This window comes from Malus sylvestris, chromosome 5 (genome assembly GCF_916048215.2).
Source record: "Malus sylvestris chromosome 5, drMalSylv7.2, whole genome shotgun sequence".
Classification (NCBI taxonomy): Eukaryota; Viridiplantae; Streptophyta; class Magnoliopsida; order Rosales; family Rosaceae; genus Malus; species Malus sylvestris.
This window is the reverse complement of record NC_062264.1, coordinates 29,779,470-29,799,085: the sequence shown is the minus strand read 5'-3', so window position 1 is coordinate 29,799,085 and position 19,616 is coordinate 29,779,470. Positions and strand designations below refer to the sequence as shown.

At 42.7% G+C, this 19,616-nt stretch overlaps 1 protein-coding gene and 2 long non-coding RNA genes across 3 annotated transcripts; 2 read left to right on the top strand and 1 right to left on the bottom strand.

The window, feature by feature from the left end:
- Window positions 1-1,756: 1,756 nt before the first annotated feature.
- LOC126621470 (uncharacterized) lies at window positions 1,757-3,182 on the bottom strand. The gene is made up of 2 exons (XR_007622986.1): window positions 2,984-3,182; window positions 1,757-2,242 (listed from the first exon to the last, which is right to left on the bottom strand). It is a non-coding gene; the product is annotated as an uncharacterized LOC126621470 (long non-coding RNA).
- Window positions 3,183-12,187: 9,005 nt separating this feature from the next.
- On the top strand, window positions 12,188-14,434 carry LOC126621728 (uncharacterized). Its single transcript, XR_007623175.1, has 3 exons — window positions 12,188-12,896; window positions 13,072-13,754; window positions 13,840-14,434. It is a non-coding gene; the product is annotated as an uncharacterized LOC126621728 (long non-coding RNA).
- Window positions 14,435-15,074: 640 nt separating this feature from the next.
- Window positions 15,075-16,648, top strand: LOC126621745 (uncharacterized). Its single transcript, XM_050290327.1, has 3 exons — window positions 15,075-15,157; window positions 15,244-15,719; window positions 15,800-16,648. Coding segments are annotated over exons 1-3 (1,131 nt in total). The 5' UTR covers window positions 15,075-15,156; the 3' UTR covers window positions 16,454-16,648.
- Window positions 16,649-19,616: the final 2,968 nt, after the last annotated feature.

The following is a 19,616-nucleotide window of genomic DNA, read 5'->3' as shown; positions in this document are numbered from 1 at the left end:
TGATACCATGTAGAATTATCAGAGAGACGGGCCATACGGCCCACTTCCAACAACACCGATATTGTCCCCACTTAACCACCTGCACAATCCGTCAGGTGTGGGGTTTTATCACAAAAGGCCTCGGTATTAGTTAGAGTGGGGTTAGGATATTTAAACTCTTCTTTTGTCATTGATACGGTCGATGTGGGACATTTCAACACGCCCCCTCACGTGGGACCCAATTAGCAGGTCACACGTGGGAGATTCATACATCGACAACCACGTGGAGCTAAGGGGGCTCACCCTACACACGGGGCCAAGGGACCCACCATCATCGTGCGGGGCCAAGGGGACCCACCCATCACGTGGCACTACGGTACGGGCCCGCTCCCTGGCTCTGATACCATGTAGAATTATCAGAGAGACGGGCCATACGGCTTACTTCCAACAACACCGATATTGTCCCCACTTAACCACCTGCACAATCCGTCAGGTGTGGGGTTTTATCACAAAAGGCTTCGGTATTAGTTAGAGTAGGGTTATGATATTTAAACTCTTCTTTTGTCATTGATACGGTCGATGTGGGACATTTCAACACTAAAGCCCTTGACGAGCTACACAAATCATTCTTGTGGCCCTCGGAGATTTTAGAGATGATGAAAAACAAACAAGAAGAAGAAGAAGAATCTTATTTTGGGCGCTGTTTTGCGTCTTAAGTACAATATGCACTTCACTCACAATTGCCCGATCTATGGAATACTTTGTAGGTAGTGTCATCGTAGCATTGATAACAGCCATGAGCCCAGCTGCTACTCTGGCGAACATTCTGGATATGCTGTAGAATTTAACATTTGATATACACATCTAATTGTATTTACTGGTTGTGGTTGACCACATATTTTCTACGTACCCTACGGTATTGTACTGGTTGGTCAAATATTTGGGTCGCCTGGCCACACCATGCATCGAACAAAATATGTGAGTGGGTTTTAGCAAGAATGGAACGTGACAGAAGAGATTGCATAAGAGGGACAATTGACATTAAAAACATGAGTTTGAAGTTAACTGGAATGCATGGCATCCCATGATGAATGTTAATTTCCATGCACTTGACTTGAGCTAAAAAGAAAATCCAATGCTAAATAGATAAAATTGGCTTGGAGATGTGATCGATGGCATTATTAAGATCGATCCCTCGGAGTTTCTGGTCCCTCCATCCCCTGGTCTGGTCTCTCTGTCGTGGCAGCCTTACCTAAGAGTTCCCGTACGCTCTCAACATACTACAGATGTTTATTCTGGATTTTGGTTTGCGGCCATCTCGGAAGGTGTGTCGAGCTCCAACTCTGGCTTGTTGCTTGGGTGGTCACACACCACCTTCCATCTATGTGCAATTTGCACTGTTGCTTGCGGGAAGTTTTTTCCACTGGCTACCTTTACTTGTTTGTTGCGGACTTGGACTTTGTGGTGCTCGGTGATGGAGGGTGGAATGTTCTTCTTTTCCATTTTGGAGTCTTTGTTTGGTTGGTTCTCGGCCTGCATCTGGCGTTGGTTTGTGCTTCAGCGGCGGCAGAGTTGCTAGGGTTTTTTGCTTTTTGTCTGTATATTTTGGACTCTATCTTTTGGGTTTGGCTCTGTTTTAGTGATGCTTTGGGGTCCATTTTTTAGTATAGTGCTTTCAATGTATTTGGACCTCTTTTTGTATCTTTGTTGTTGTGGTAATGAATTTTATAATGACCAAAAAAAAAAAAAGATTTCCGTTTTTCTAAATTACATGTCATCAAATTAATAATCACTTTATTTAGCTTTGAATTTTTTTTAGTCCTTCAGACAAACACTGACAAAATCGATCTTAATCCTAGTAAACGTCAGGTACAGGAGACTCATATGGTGTTGTGTCCAAGGTTGACCACACAACCACCGTGCGAGGCACAAATGGTGCTCTGTCCTTGGGACGATACGGGCACTTCTCGTACGGGTGTTGACCCATAGTCATACAACAAGCGCAAAACATGACAACAGCACGCCCTTCCCAGTAGCGCCCAGGGTGGCCATTAAGCTGATTACAACACTTGCAAACTATGTCATAGCCAGGGCCAACAGTAGCACCATGTGGGACATGCGTCAGGTACGGGCAATTGTGACTGAAGTGCTTCTTCTTCTTACAGCAAACTCTACAAAGCCTAGAAGCACCATGGCCGTCATTTGTCCAGTTGGAGTTGAGTCATTGAGTCTTCGACATCCTTTGGTACAACTTTCTGTTTTTCTGTTTGTTTGCAGTTCCTTAGTTAAATACAAAAATAAAATAAAACTAAATCCTCAATTCGCACAAATTAAGAAGCACAAGAAAATTCCAAATAATCTCTTCCAATATAATTGAAAGAAAATGAACGAAGCCAAGCCCCAAAATGAATGAAGAAACTCAGTATTTATAAAGAACAAAATGAACAATAATCAGAGTAGGAAACATGATAAGCATATAAGAAACAATAACCTCTATATGAACCCCAAGTTAAGGGAATCAAATATTGGTGTCGGGCTGACACCACATACACCAGTAGTTTTGCTAGATCAGGACACGGAGAACTCTAAAACCCTAAGGCTATATTTTGGACGAGGGTTTTCTAAGTCCCAAGAAATTGATGTAGTGGATCATATAATGTTGTATGGAGGGGATTAGAAGAGCATTACAAATGCACGAGAGATAGGTAGATGACACCTCCAAAATATGGGGCAAAGGAGGCCAGTGTAGACGAAAACGGCACCAAGGTACAACAACAAAATTCAATTCAATTCAATTCAATTCAAGACAAGACAATTATAGCTTAATTTTTTAAACTCATCCATGCCAACTGCTTAAAGATTATCATGTAGTGGCAATTGAATTCCAGATAACCATTCGGGAGATGTTGAGAATTATAGTACTACTCAATTAGCCAAACCGGATAATCTTCTTCCACGTCACAAATTAGCCCTAAACCTAAAAATCAATAGCATATATATATACCTTTTCTAAGATCATTCTCCTCATCAAGCACTTCCTTCGCCGGTCGGGCTGGATTCTGCCCCTCTCCATATGCCGATCCCAAGTCGGATTCGGATGCCATGGCTTAGATAGTTTGCGCGAGAGAGATTGATGGCAGGGAGTTAGCGTTAGGCGGGGTGAGAGGCAGGAGTGCGTAAATTTGTGGTTTAAACAGGTCAGAGGTAACAGACCTAAGGTTGGCCATGCGTAGCGTTCACGAGGTTCTACTAAATTTTATTTGGGCTTCGGCTCTTTGTCTAATATTCTGTTTTAAAATTAAAGGATAACATTAGACTTAGGCCCAATTTGGTATTGTTTTTTACACCAAAATTTTCTTCATTTTAAAGTGAAACAGTAAAAAAGTATTTGATAAAAATAAAATATCGGGCTTATATTAAAAGCAAACCTCCAGATAGTTGTTTTTTGAAGATGGTTTAATAAAAAAAGGAGTTAAGCCTTTAATGGATGCTTTTAGTTCTTGTAATACGCTCATTAATTTTAAAAATAACATTATTTATCCTTCTAAATACATTTATCTTTGAAAATAAAGTGACCACCACCACTATAAACCCTAACCTCTTACGCGACCATTGCCATTATCACTACCATTGTTGTCACCACCGCACCACAATCACCTCCCACCCCCACTACCACCACAACTGCCACCATCATCGTTGCCACCGCCGCCACCACCATCACAACCATTGCCTTCGTGACCGTCGTTGTTGTCATCGCACACAGTATTATGTCCATTTTTTGTCATTATATACAATTATATCACTTTTACATTAGAATTTACCAAACGCCTTTACACTGCTTTTCATACTCACAAACTTTAAAAAATACAGTTTATTCAAGGGCACAAATACTACTTTATCTTGCAGCTGATTATTCTTAAAACATAACAAAAGTGATTTTTAAAATAAGCACAGTAATTCCAAACTGGTACTTAGCATTGGAGTCTACTTATATTTCTCTTTCCCGTGTTTTTAAACCTTGAACGTGTTTCAATCCTCATCTTTGTTGCATGAAAAAAATGTGACAGCAGGGTGTTGGAAAATAGAAAAAAGGAAAGTATTTCGATATTCATTTTCTTTTCGAGTAATGCTAGATAGACATTTTTAGATTAAATTTATAAATTATATGATGTGTCACTATAATAGGAAATAAACATGTTAATTAACACAATAGCACTACTACATCATATGGTTTACAAATTTAATTTAAAATTTTGGTCTCCCCAGCATTACCTTTTTCCCTGCCGAAGTTTAGGGTATCCCACATTTTGAAGGGTATGACTAATTCCCAGTGGAGCCCGGAAGGCTAAAGGAATTTCATCCCACGTCCCTAACCACAAGCAAATCACACGTCCTCCCAAAGCTTTTAACCAAGGAATTACCTATGTTTTTGCCATCTTCGTGCCTCGAACCCAAGACCATAGAGCATACCTGTCTTAGAATTCTACCGCATTTTCATTGGACTTTCTTGTGTATATTATGATATTGATCGAATCAGGGGTTTTGTTTTATTGATCTTTATTGTATCCTAAACTATGGTTTGGATTTCTTTCCTAGTATTGCCCTTTTTATTATTCTGGTATAAAAACATTCCTGATACTTGATGGAGCCTTATTTTCCTGTTTTAATCTCTTGTTGGAACATTCCTTTTTTTAAAAAAAAAATTAAAAGTATGTCCAAATTAATAGGAATTTGCGTATGCTTATGTATAAAACCAGATATGTAAAAAGGTGCAAAGAATATTTTGCAGAAGATTAATTACTTCAATTGCTACTAAGAGACTTTATACAAAGAGAGATCTTGCCGAAGAAGTAACCTAGCCTACATTCTAGGTTTTACAAATATTCACAAATCAATTACAAACAATTTACAAAATAGTTTCCTAAAACTAAGCCAAGATATCAGGAATGATATCATTGACTTCTCAACACTCCCCCTCAAGTTGGAGAGTGGACATTGAGAACTCCCAACTTGTGAATGATATTTGAGAAAGTTTCCTTCCCTAATGGCTTCGTGAGTACATCTGCAAGTTGATTGGAAGAAGGAACAAATCTCGTAACAACTGAACCATCTTGTATCTTGTCCTAGATGAAGTGACAGTCCATTTCTATATGCCTAGTTCGCTCATGAAAAACTGGGTTAGCAGCAATGTGAAGAGCTACTTTATTGTCGCAATGGAGCAGAGCCGGTCTTTGATGTAGTATACCTAGGTCTTTCAATAAATATCGTAGCCATGATAATTCACAACAAGTTCCAGCCATGGCTCGATACTCGGCCTCCGCTAATGATAAAGACACAGTCTTTTGTCTCTTTGACGTCTAAGAAATCAACGAATAGCCCAAAAAAATACAATACCCCGTAGTTGATCTTCGTGTTGTTGGACAACCTGCCCAGTCCATGCATTTAAGACCAAATCATTCTCAGAAGAGAAGAACAAACCTTGTCCAGGTGTATTCTTGATATATTTCAAAATCCGAAGGGTTGCTTCCATGTGTGGTATGCGGGGCTCATGCATAAACCTACTCAACACATGCACGGAATAGGTTATATCTGGCCTAGTGATTGTTAGGTATATCAAACGCCCTACCAATCTTCTATATTTTGCCGGGTCTTTGAGGATTGCACCATTGTCTGATAACTTAAGATTCTGTTCCATGAGAAATTCGACGGGGCGAGCTCCCAAAAGGCCTCCATCTTTCAATATTTCTAAAGCATACTTCCGTTGGGAAATAAAGATCCCTTTCTTAGAACGTGATACTTCAATCCCAAGAAAGTACTTCAAATTGCCAAGATCCTTGATTTTAAAACGACCATTAAGGAACCGTTTTAGGGAATCGATAGCACTCGAATCATTGCCCGTAATCAAAATATCATCAACATAAATTATGAGGGCTGTAAAAGACTTGCCTTGTGTCCAGGTAAACAAAGAGTAGTCAGCCTTGGATTGTACATAACCAGTGGATTGAATCAAGTCAGAAAACTTTGCAAACCATTGACGAGAAGCTTGTTTCAACCCATATAAAGACTTGCTAAGGCGACAAACCAAGTTCTCCCCCTGTCGCCGAAGACCTAGAGGATGAGTCATATAAATTTCTTCATGAAGGTCACCATGAAGAAAAGCGTTGTTAACATCTAGTTGATGAAGAGACCACTGCCGGGAAGCAGCAAGAGCCAATAAACACCGAACCGTGACCATTTTGGCAGTGGGAGAAAATGTGTCGTGGAAATCAACACCCTCAAGCTGGGTATAGCCCTTGGCAACCAAACATGCTTTATAACGCTCAATGGAGCCATCAGAACGGTGTTTAATCTTGTAAACCCAACGGCAGCCAATGGGAGTTTTGCCACGAGGAAGAGGAGTAAGAGACCAAGTGCGGTTAGCTTCCAATGCCTCTAATTCAGAAGCCATATCAGCTTGCCAATGAGGAAAATGAGCAGCTTCCTTATAACTCCGGGGTTCAACCTGTTGAGTAATATGGGCAAGGAAAGATTGCTGTGCAGTTGAGAAACGATGGTAAGTAAGGTAATTAGCGAGTGGATACCGCGTACCTAGAGTGGGACCAGACGACGAAGACGATGGAGGAAGAGGTTGGGTGAGCTTGAGAGTAGGACAATCATAATCACATAACTTAGGTGGCGGAGAAGAATGACGGCTAGAACGACGGAGCACCGGAGCAGGCGCTGACAGGGTAAGGTCAGAAACGGTAGATGGAGGAAGTGTTGCAGGTGCGGGAGATGCGGCATCAGCGGAATGGGACGACTCAAGTGGAATCATAGGGTCAGATGGGTGGATAACGGAGGGTGACACGGGATCAGGTAAGTGAGGTGAAATAAGTGGTGTAGGTGAAGATACAGGTTGAGGGGAAGATGGAAAAGGTGAGGTTTGATAAGGAAATATATTTTCATGGAAGACAACATCACGACTGGTAAAGATTTAGTGAGTGGTGAGGTTATATAATTTGTAGGCTTTCTGACCAATGGGATATCCTATAAAAATGCACTTGTGGGTACGAGGAGAAAATTTGTGAGTAACATTGACGTCAGTGGCAAAAGCAAGGCAACCAAAGACTCTAAGGTGTGAAAAGGTAGGAGGTTTAGAATATAAACATTCAAAAGGTGTTTTCTTGGAAAGAATGGGTGTGGGAAGACGGTTAATAAGATGAACGGTTGTGAGTACACATTCACCCCAAAAATGGAGGGGAAGATTAGCTTGAAAACGCAAGGCACGAGCGGTTTCAAGTATATGTCGATGCTTGCGTTTTACGACCCCATTTTGTTGAGGCATATAAACGCAAGAATGTTGGTAAATCACTCCATGATCTTTAAAGAAATCACGAAGGGAAAAAAATTCCCCACCGTTGTCAACATGGATTTGCCGAATAGAAGTATTGAATTGAGTTTTGACAAAAGAAAAAAAATTCTTGAGAATAGATTGTGTTTCATTTTTGTGTTGCATAAGGAAAATCCATGTGAAGCGAGAATAATCGTCTACAATGGTTAAAAAAATACTTGGCTCGAGAAGTAGATGCAACTTTAAAGGGTCCCCAAATATCACAATGAATCAAAACAAAGGGTTTATTAGAAGAAATAGAACTAACACTAAAAGGTAATCGATGTTGCTTGGCTAAAGGACAAATATCACAAGCATTATTAGATGCAAAAGGGAAATGTAACAATTGTTTGGACATGAAATCTAAACGAGGGGCTGACAAGTGACCCAAACGCCGATGCCATAGCTCCGTAGATGAAAGCACAAGGTTGTAAAATCGTCGAGGATGTTGAGGCTGCGCAGGAGCCAAGGCCACCAAGTAGTACAGCCTGCCTCTTCGCTTACCTAAACCAATCATCGTCCTCGTCATTAGGTCCTGCATAACACACCAAGAAGGAAAAAATGTTACTGAACAATGTAATCCACTCGTAATACGACTTACTGACATCAAATCTACTTTAAAGGTAGGCACACATAGCACATCTTGCAATCTAAAAGTAGAACTCAAAGGAATGTGACCAATGGAAAGTATGCGGGCTTTCTCTCCACTGGGTAACAAAACAGGAGACATTTGCTCATTTTTAACACCATCAGTAAACAATTCTGGTGAGGAAGTGATATGATCCGTTGCACCACTATCGATTATTCATCGATGGAGATGCAAAAAGGGATTCGACAAACCTGTCTTAGCGGCATTGGCCTGTGGCTGTTCATCATTGCCCTGACCATTCATGATATGAAGAATCTGTTGGAACTGGGCATCAGAAAGCCCAGACATGACTGACTACATCTCCTCTTTGGTGGCTGCATTTTCTGAGACATGATTCGCCGAGGAAGAACCCCGTTCCGTCTTAGGACGATGGTTCCCTTTCTGTGGTTTAACCTTATGCAAACGGTGGCCTGGTGGATACCCATGGAGTTGATAGCATGTATCAATGGTATGGTAGTCTTGATCGCAATGAGTATTGTTGATGCACAAAACCGGAGGTCTTGGAACAACAGAAAGTGTCAGGTTTTGTAACCTTCGCTTGGTTGCTTCGGTCACTAGTGAGGATAAGTACGTAAATGAATAGAGACAGAGAAGCAAACACAGGATGTACGTGGTTCACCCAGATTGGCTACGTCCACGGAGTAGAAGAGTTCTTATTAGTAGTGAAGGGCTTACACAAGTACAAGGGATCAAGCTCTCAATTTAGTGAGTTCTTGTGAATGATTTAACACAAATGGCATTAGGAAATATTGTGGGGGAATGACCCCTATTTATAGAAAAACTTGTAGCTTTGTCACATTGACATGTGTCATGTTGTGATTGGTTCTTGATGTCGACACGTGCTGCGCTCTGATTGGCTTCTAATCTTGACACGTGTCGAGTAGTGATTGGCCTCCTGGTCGGAGGGGAACTCTTCTAGGTCCTTGACAGTATAGCGTTGGCCGGTGCTCGGTAGTTTCGGGATTGGTCAAGTATGGTACAAACAGTGCTCCCCTAAGTTCCCGAGTGAGGGAAACTCCTCGGTTGGGGACTTGCAAGATCCAATCCCTTGAGTAATCACGAAACTTCTAAGTACCGAAGTGTGGTCTGATCTTCATCTGCCCTTCTCTGGAAGTACCTTTCCTCCATCCGGGAATGGTGTATTTAGCTGATGTTGACGCACAAGGTAATGTATCAATTTCACTTGAAGCTTACTTGTAGTTTCGGGCTTGGTCAAGTGCGATACAAACCCTATAATAGGAGTCTCCCAAGTCGCCGAGCTAGGAGATCTGCCGAAAGAGGTGACAGACAAGGTAAGCAGTCAAACTTCCAAGTAAGCAACCCAGGAGCAGAGGTTTGACTTCGGCTTCCGGTTGATTGTTCTCATTCTCCTTGTCTCTCATTCAACTGCCAGGATAAGGAGAAGCAAATGGATAAGAGATGATATGAGATACTTTTGCTTTTGAAGAAGTAACTTTCCACAGGCTTATTCTTGAACTGTGCTGGAGGGTTTTCTGGTGCCCTTCAGAGTATAAGGCCGACTCAAAAATTTGAGGGTCAAAACAAGTCCATCAAATCTAGAGTACGTTCGACCTTGATGATATGGGATACTATTGCTGTTGACGGAATAATGAATGTGGTATGGAAAGGTGTCGTGCTGTAGTGATCTGTTTCAGCCCACCGTTGAACCTTCTGCTTCAATCTTTTGCATGGCAGAAGTGGTGTGCAACCTTTGCATTTAAATGGTCCTTCAGAACATTCCTTCATAGTGACTCATTCACGCTTGGCAGCTTCAGTGTAAAGAGCCAATATCTGATCAACTGTCATGAGGTATTTGCCGGTGGAATTCGTGACCTTGACAGCAGTTGAGGATGAGTACTCGAGAGCAATGCTAAGTAAGCGACCAGGCAAAGGCTCCAGGCAGTCAGTTCCAAATTGGAGGTTTGATTTCAGGTTCCGACTGACTGCTCTCTTTCTCCTTGTCCTGCAGGTGTGGACAAGGACAAAGACAAAGACAGGGAGAAAGCATGATATGGGATACTCTTGCTTTCGACCCTGATGATATGAGATACTCTTGTTCTTGGTGTGGCTTATTTGCTGAGGTATTATCGGGGGGAAATAAAGCTGAGTATTTCGAGAGGTTATGTTGAGGGTGCCTTTTCGAATGCGAGAAAGGGTTGAGCATTTTTGCAAGTTTGCCTGTCCGTTGAGGAGGGAGGTCAATGTATATAGGGATTTCCCAATAACAAGTAGTAATGCTATTCCTTTACCCTTCTTGGTCACAGCAATGTAGTGGGAGCTGCCAGCTTCACGTGTTTTAATTTTGTCAGAGCACTTTGAAAAAGTGGTATGTGGTATCTGGAAAGCTGATATTACGTGTGAAGATTACAGACAAGCTTTATCTAAGGAAATCTGGCTCTCGAAGTTCTGAGAGTTGTGCCTCTTCGGTTTTCGAACAAGCAATCCCGTCGAGGATCTGACTCTCGAGATTCGGAAAGCGGTGCTACTCCGGTTTTTGAGAAAGTAATTATGTTGGGAGTCTTTTCTCGAATGTGAGTAAAGGTTGGACGTTCTTGCCAACCTGTCTTGCCGCAAAACACGGAGGTCGACACACATAGGGACTTTCCAGTTGTCAAGCAGTGGTGCTGTTCCTTTACCCTTATGGGTAATAGTAGGGTAGCTGGAACTTCGAAATTCTCGTGCCTAAACTTTGTCAGAGATCTTTGACAAAGTTATATGTGGTACCCGAGGAGTTGATGGTGCATATGGAGAGCGGTGATTGAACAGTAAGATTCACGTGCTTTCTACTTCACCAGAAATCTTCGACAGATTGCCCGTAATTTCCGCAAAGCTGAGTGTGCATGTGACAGGTGCTGACGAGGCTGAAAAAGCAGGTGCTTCTTCGATTTCTGAGATCGGCCCTCGTGGTCTCTGAGCATCCCAGCTTTTGAGAAAGCAAACGCCTCTTCGATTTCTGAGATCGGCCCTCGTGGTCTCTGAGCAGCCCAGCTTTTGAGAAAGAAAACGCCTCTTCGATTTCTGAAGCTCCGTCGAGTGCAGATTTTTATAGAGGCTGGCATTAAGTTCCACAGCACACTTGAATCTCTACCAGTAGAAGCTCATTTCTTGCACTTCTAAGATCTTGATTTGTCTGACCTCTTCCTTCTTCAACACATTTGAAAATGTCTGGACCCTCCGACCGTCGTTTTGACTTGAACCTTGGAGAAGAGACAGCCACGCCTTCTCCAGACAACATATGGCGCCCATCCTTCATATCCCCTACTGGTCCTCTTACCGTTGGGGATTCTGTGATGAAGAATGATATGACCGCTGCAGTGGTGGCCAGGAACCTTCTCACTCCCAAAGATAACAGACTACTTTCCAAACGGTCTGATGAGTTGGCTGTTAAGGACTCTCTGGCTCTTAGTGTTCAGTGTGCAGGTTCTGTGTCTAATATGGCCCAACGTCTATTTGCTAGAACCCGCCAAGTTGAATCATTAGCTGCTGAAGTGATGAGTCTCAAACAGGAGATTAGAGGGCTCAAGCATGAGAATAAGCAGTTGCACCAGCTCGCCCATGACTATGCTACAAACATGAAGAGGAAACTTGACCAGATGAAGGAATCTGATGGTAAGGTTTTACTTGATCATCAGCGGTTTGTGGGTTTGTTCCAAAGGCATTTATTGCCTTCGTCCTCTAGGGTTGTACCTGGTAATGAAGCTTCAAATGATGAACCTCCAATGCCTCCTCCTTCTGGGGTTTTGTCAAGTACTGAGGCTCCGGATAACCACCCTCCGGTGCTTTCTCTTTCTGGGGCTCTACCGACTGCTGAGACTTCCCCTAAGCAACCTTTGTGAAGGCTCCCTTTTGTTTGTTTATTTTGACTCATGTATATGTACATATTTGTGGCTTATCGAAAATATTAATAAATAAGCTTTGCTTCATTTCAACATATTGTGTTAAATACACCAAAGCCTTCTTCATAAAGTTCTTTGAATTTTTGCTTTTGTTGAAACCTGTATTGTTGAAGCTTTGTGAGTGAAGCATGTAGTTTGAGGTAGTGTTCCCTTAATTTCCCGAGTGAGGAAAACTTCTCGGTTGGAGACTTGAAAAATCCAAGTCACTGAGTAGTCACGAACTTTTGAGTACCAAGGCGTAGTAGCATATGGTGGGAGTCCCCCAAGTCTCTAGTCGAGGGAGTTGACGAATGAGGTGTCTTGCTAATAGTCCATGTCGTAAGTACCAAAACTTCATTCTTTTGTTTTCTAAGTGGTAGCCCCGGACTTTTTCTTCATATATTTTGTTTATGAAGGTTGCTAGGCCCGAATAAGTGGAATTGCAGAAGGTGTAACGGTTGGTAGCTGTTTTATGGAAAGCCATCTGACTACGATAGTCTTGCACAGGATGACTATAGGGAGATACACACACATACTGCTATGATAGAGGGTGTAACCGTTGGTGCATTACAATCATAATGGAAGCATCACAATGATGGAAGCATCACAATGATGAAAGCATCATAATGATGAAAACACCATAATGATGAAACATCATAATGATGTTTCTTTGGTGGAATTGTTTTTCATTTCCCCTAACACCCTGAATTGGTTTTCAATATAAGACCATCATCTGTAGCTCTAATCACAAAGTTGGCTTCATGAAAGTTGTTCTTTAATTCCTTAACTACAACATATCCAAATTTGAGAGCCATCAGATCAGTACAACTCTAGAAATTCAGGTACGACGAGTGATTGTTCATCATTTGTCTGTCAACACGTCAGACCTGTTGTGAGCTTCAAAAACTCCATTTTCTCTTGCTTAGATCAACAAACTTTCTTCAGCGAAGTTGTTCCTTAACTTGTGAACTACAACATATCCAAAATTGAGATCCCTCGGAGCTGTATAACTCAAGAAATTCAGGTATGATGAATGACTGGTTATTATTTTTCTGTCAACCCGTCAGATTTGTTGTGAGCTTCGAAACTCCATTTTCTATTGTTCAGATCAGCATGATTTCTTCATTGAAGTTGTTCCTCATCGTCTCTTTCATAACATATCAAAAATTCAGAATGAACTAATGGTTAAATATTTCCAGATCTTCGAAACATCACAGCAGCTTCGAAATCTGCAAGAATCCGACTGTCATGCTTGGAGCTTCAACACTTTAATTTCCGTGGCTCAAACAGAAATGGTTCCTTCTTGAAAGTTGTTCATCTGCTCAAGAACTAGAGGGTGTCCAAAATTCAGCTCCATTGGAGAGAAGCAGCAGCTGCAAAAATTTGATAGAGAAAAGGAGGCGAAGCTTTGTTGGATTTCTAGGCTGGGGAAGATTCCAGTTTTTGTAGCAACTTCAGTACTGGTGAATTGCTTGTATTTTTGTCCATAACTAAATTTTGGACTTTGAATTATTATTTGATCTATCATAATATGTTTGGGAACATATATAAGTGAATAAATAAGAAGGAAGATTTTGGGCCCTTGTGGGTGTAAAACAAAAAATGTTTAGGTTTTGTGAACAAAATTTGTTTATTTGGAGCAAGGTTTTGTGTTGAAGCTTTGTAGGTGAAGCTTTGGTGTTGAAGCTTTCTAGGTGAAGCTTTGATGGTGAAGCTTTGTAGATGAAGCTTTGTAGATGAAGCTTTCTAGGTGAAGCTTTGATGGTGAAGCTTTGATGGTGAAAGTATGTAGATGAAGCTTTCTAGGTGAAGCTTTTTTAGGTGAAGCTTTGTAGGTGAAGCTTTTTTAAGTGAAGCTTTGGGCCCTTGTGAAGCTTTGGAGGTGAAGCTTTTCGGGTGAAGCTTTTTTGGGTGAAGCTTTGTGGGTGAAGCTTTTGAGGTGAAGCTTTGTGGGTGAAGCTTTGGAGGTGAAGCTTTTCGGGTGAAGCTTTTTTGGGTGAAGCTTTGTGGGTGAAGCTTTTTAGGTGAAGCTTTGTGGGTGAAGCTTTGGAGGTGAAGCTTTTCGGGTGAAGCTTTTTGGATGAAGCTGTTTTTTTTTTTTTTTTTTTTTTTTTTTTTTTGGCGCTTGACACGGTCTTCATTTGCTTGTTTTGTAGTGACTGTGGAAGACGGATTGCTTTCTGATTGAGAAGGGTTCCGGCATCGCTTTGCACCATCTTCATGTGGGTAATATAGGAACTTCCTTATGTTTTGATCATGCATGTAGTGATAGAATTTGTTTCTTCTTATTGTAGATGTCAGAGCCTGGAAGTTCTAGTGATGAGGGCTCTTCTAGCTTTAGCTCTAAGTCTGAGTCTGCAATGTCGGAGTCTTCAGGGTCTTTGTTAGAGTCCGGTACTAGAGAAACATTGGATGATCTTCCCAACCGTCAAACTTTAGCTATTGCTAGTTCTTCCTCCATGGCGTTGGGTGAGGGGGTTGTTTTTGATGCCATACCCATAGTTCGCTCTGAGTTCACAGCAGACCATCTAAAGAATAACTTGTTAGATAATGAGAAGCAGGTTGAGGCACTAAGGCAGTCATGTAATATCCCTCGTAGTGTAGGGATACGTTTGGTACATGATGAAGAATGGCCTTCTGAGCCTCCCCAGGGTCATGTTATGTTCTACACCCAGATATTACTGACTTTAGGGGTGAGACTACCTTTACATCCGTGGTTGCAAAAGATGTTATCTTTGATCGGATATGCACCTGGGCAACTCAATCCTGGTTTCTGGGATACTTTGATTGGATTTTATATCATTTGGATGGAGTGTGGGTTGTGTGAGCCTTCCTTCCATCAGTGGCGTTACTGTTACAAGATGCGCCCAGCAAAATCATGCACTGGTTATGCCGAGTGTGCATGTCGGAGTGAGAGAGAGCGTATTGTGTATGGTAAGAAAAAGGCATACTACACATGGAAAAACCGTTGGTGCTTTCTGTATAATGATTGGGAGTATGATAAGGGTGTCACGCCTGAGCGACGTGTGCTTACTCACTTCCAGACTGTAGGTTGTAACGTATCAACCATTCGTACTATTTGCTATTTGTTGTGGTCTTTTCTTGCTTCTAACACTTTGCTTCATGTAGTGACGCGGGGCACCATCCAACTGTTTGGGCAGGAGCTATCTAACATAGAGAAGGTGTTGAGGGTGCCCAAAGAGGATAGACACTTAAGCAAGCTACGACCCTTATTTCGTCGGTACGGTTTCCAACCCTTAGTTTCCGAGAGCCAGGGACGATCGAGTAAGTTGTATCCTTCATGTAAACTTAGCTCAATTCCTTACTTTATTTGGAAAGTTGTATTTCTTATTTTGATTTTCCTTATGCAGTGGAGAAGGTAAGCAAGAAAACAGGGACTAGCACCCATAAAAGGAAAGCACCAGTGTTAGTTCCTTCGGAAGACATCCTACCGCATAAGAAAATTCATAAGTTCCGAGGGGAACCATCCGTTAGACCTAAGTCCCAAGATGGGGTCCTTAAGGGGCCTGCCTTTAGGAAGACTGGAGTCGAGGCCGTTGATAATGCTGCTGCCGTAGTTGCAGGAGAAGGGAGCCGACTGTTGCCTCATCCTCTTACTATGGAGCACACTGTCCAGGAAAGTGATCCTGGTTCCCGCCATGAGGGGAAAGGCAAGGAAAGAGCTGGCAGTGTCCCGTGGAAGGACTTGAGGGTTGCCACGCGGCCAAAGGATTTTGGGGATATCAACAATTGCTTGGCAGGGCGTCGATTCGCCTTCGATGAGCTCGGAGAGCCCTTAGCTAAGGATGAATCGGATTGCGACCGGATGTTGAAGCTGTCTTCATATGTGAGTGTTACTTTGTCATTTCCTTACTTTTTCCTCTTTATTATCATTATTTAGGTAGTGATGATCGTCTTGCCATGCAGGTCATGGCCGAGTATCACGACAGACTGCAAGAGGTTGAGCGGTACAAGGCAAAACTGAAGGAGAATAAGCAGCTTGTGGACGAGGCCCGAAGGAATAAGGGACTTTTGACTCAGGCTCTCCAACTGAAGGACGAAACCATGGAGAGCTTGAAAAGGCGAAATGGTGAGAACCTAAGGCTTAAGAAATTGTTTGAGGCAACTAAAAAACAGTTGGAGGTGGCTACCTTGGAAGTATCCAAGGTTAGGGGAGAATTGGATGGTGCCTTAGTTGAGATTTCTGAACTGGAGAAGAGCATTCCAACTGAAAGGGAGGCTGCTGTGCAAGAATACTTAAGTTCTTCGACCTTTCATCTTGCTATTAAACCCTACTGTGCTCAAGAAGCTCGCTTTGAAAAAAGGAAATGGATGGCCGTCCTTGATCGTTATGATGATGGGAGCATTCTTCGAAAATACCACGAAGATATAGATGAGCATCATCGAAAGGGCGAGACATTTGTCCTTGCTGTTGATCCTAGCAGCGAAGATGAGTCTGATAATGAAGGTAGTGCTGATGCACAGACTCAGCATGGTGAAGAGGATCTTGGGGATGCAGAGGATGATGGTAGGACGCGGAGTGATACTGCCAGGGGTTCGGCTTCAGATGAGAATGAATAGCAGTGTCTTTACTATCTGCATGTATTCTGGATGTAGTAGTCTGATGTGTGTATAACATGTGCCCATGTTATAAGCTTGAGAGTTTTGGATTTTAGGTGTTTATGAGTGTTTGCACTATTATTAATGCATGTTTGGCTATGTATGAATAGATCTATTGTTTGGATATAAGCCATTGTTTGGTTGTTCCTTTCTTTGTATAGTCTTGTCGACACATACTTAGATTTTGTTTCGTGTTGGATATATCTGCTTTGAGGTTTCAACACTTGAGTGTTCCCTTGCTAGGAATGTAAAAGAGTGAGGGCTGAGTTGGCTAAATTACCTCTTTATTGAATTCATTGCCAAATGGCCTTCATTACATAGGATGCCGAATGGCTATAGCTCAACACTTGTACATCGTGAGTCTATTTGTAATAGTACTTCAAGTGATCAGCGTTCCATGGATGGCCAAGGGTCTTGCCATCGGAGCTTCTAAGTGTGTAAGAGCCAGGGCGACTGATGCCAATGACTTCATACGGTCCATCCCAGTTTGGACTAAGTGTGCCTTCACTCGGGACTCTGTCGCAGAGTAATCTTTTCTTTAAGACCCAGTCTCCTATTTTGAAAGAACGAAGCTTGACCCTAGAGTCATAATAGTTGGAGATGCGCTGCTTGTAGGCGACATTCCTCAAGTGAGCTTGGTTTCTGTGTTCCTCGACTAAATCCAAGTTGAGGGTGAGTTGTTTGTCATTTTCACTTTGAATGTAGTTCTGGACTCGGAATGTTGCTTGCTCGAGCTCAACAGGGACAACCGCCTCTGTGCCAAAGGCAAGTGAGAATGGAGTTTCTCCTGTTGAAGTCCGATATGAAGTGCGATATGACCAAAGAACTTGGGGTACAAATTCTGGCCAACAGCCTTTAGCTTTGTCCAAGCTGGTTTTCAAAGTGCGCTTGATTATTTTGTTGATGGCCTCAACTTGTCCATTAGACTGGGGATGAGCTGGAGAGGCAAAGCATAAGCTGATGTTGAACTTAGAGCAGAACAACCTGAACTTCTTGTTGTCAAACTGTCGCCCATTGTCAGTGACTATCGCATTGGGAATGCCGAATCTACAAAGGATGTTCTTCCACACGAAGTCTTCTATCTTTGCCTCAGTAATGGTTGCCAAGGGTTCTACTTCGGCCCACTTTGTGAAGTAGTCCACTGCAACGACTGCGTAACAGACTTTGCCCTTCCCTGCCGGCATTGGGCCGATCAAATCAAGTCCCCACTGGGCGAAGGGCCAAGGGCTGATCATAGGAGTAAGAGGCTCTAGAGGGGAATGAGGAATAGTTGCATATCGTTGACATTTGTCACATGAGCGGGATACTTTGATGGCATCCTGGTGGAGTGTTGGCCAGTAATATCCTTGGCAAAAAGTCTTGTGTGCTAGGGACCGAGATCCAGCATGATCTCCACAGACTCCCTCATGTATTTCCCGAAGGACGATTTCCGCCTCGGCAGGCGTAAGACACCTTAAGTATGGCAGGCTAAAACCTCGCTTATAGAGTTGATCATTGATGATCAGGTAGCGGGTAGACTTGTATCGAATTTGCTTAGCCTGGACTTTATCATTTGGGAGGGTGCCATGAGCAAGGAAATTATAGATCGGGGTGATCCAACTATCCCCCTGTTGTAAGTTGCATACTTCTGCGGCCATGGTGCTTGGTGTTGCCAACAGTTCGACATGAATTTTTCTTCCAATCTTGTCTTCCACAGCTGAGGCGAGGCGAGCCAGGGCGTCTGCATGACTGTTTGCCGCTCGAGGAACTTGGGTGATCTGGTAGTGGAAGTGCTTGAGCAAAAGTTGTGTTTGCGCAAGATATGCAGCCATAGAGCTGTCCTTAGCATCAAAGTTGTTGGTAACCTGGTTGACCACTAATTGGGAGTCACTGAAAATATCAATTTGTTTAACCCCGAGGTGTTTGGCCAAACGTAATCCTGCCAGAAGGGCTTCATACTCGGCCTCATTGTTTGATGCCTTGAATTTGAAACGAAGAGCATACTCCATTGCTACTTTGTCGGGCGTAGTCAAGACTAGTCCCGCTCCACAGCCCTGTTGGTTGGATGAGCCATCAACATACAGACTCCATGCTGAGGTCGTTGATTCTACCTTCTGAGCTTCCGGGGGTAATGAAGCCACTGCTTCAGGTGTAGAAGCAATGTCAACCGGATATGTGAAGTCGGCAATGAAATCTGCTACTGCTTGACCTTTTTCGGCTGGTTTTGGTTGGTAGGAGATGTCAAACTCACCCAATGCTATCGCCCATTTGATCATTCGCCCAGACGTGTCAGGACTCTGGAGTATCTGTCGAAGAGGGTGATTGGTAAGCACGATGATGGCGTGTGCTTGGAAATAAGGGCGAAGTTTCCGAGCAGACATGACCAATGCTAGAGCTAATTTCTCAATGTTGGAGTATCGTGTCTCCGCATCTTGTAGGGCTTTGCTAGCGTAGTAGACAGGTCGCTCAATATTCCCATCCTTTCGAATGAGAACGGAACTTACGGCTGAAGCTGATACCGATAGGTAGATAATGAGAATGTCTCCTACCTCGGGCTTGGAGAGTAGAGGGGCTTTACTCATGTACTCCTTGAGGTTTTTGAATGCCTCGGCACATTCATCAGTCCATGTAATGTACTTCCTACTTCCCTTAAGTGCTTTAAAAAAGGGAGCACATTTGTCTGTGGCCTTAGAAATGAACCTGGTTAAGGCTGCCACCTTGCCAGTAAGGCTCTGGATGTCCTTTGAAGTTACCGGTTCCTTCATGTCGAGGATTGCTTTGATCTTCTCGGGATTAGCTTCAATGCCTCGTTGGCTAATCATGAAACCTAAGAATTTGCCAGAGCCTACGCCGAAGGCACATTTGTTGGGGTTTAACCTCATTCGATACCTCTTCAAAATAGTGAAAGTTTCAGATAGGTTGGTGATGTGTTGGTCAGCATGTTTGCTCTTGACTAACATATCATCAACGTAAACTTCCATGCTCTTCCCAATCTGCTCGGCGAACATTGAGTTGACTAGTCTCTGATAAGTCGCTCCTGCATTCTTTAGGCCGAAAGGCATGACTTTATAGCAGTATAGTCCTCTGTCGGTAGTGAAGGCTGTGTGTTCTTGATCCGAAGGGTTCATGAGGATTTGGTTGTATC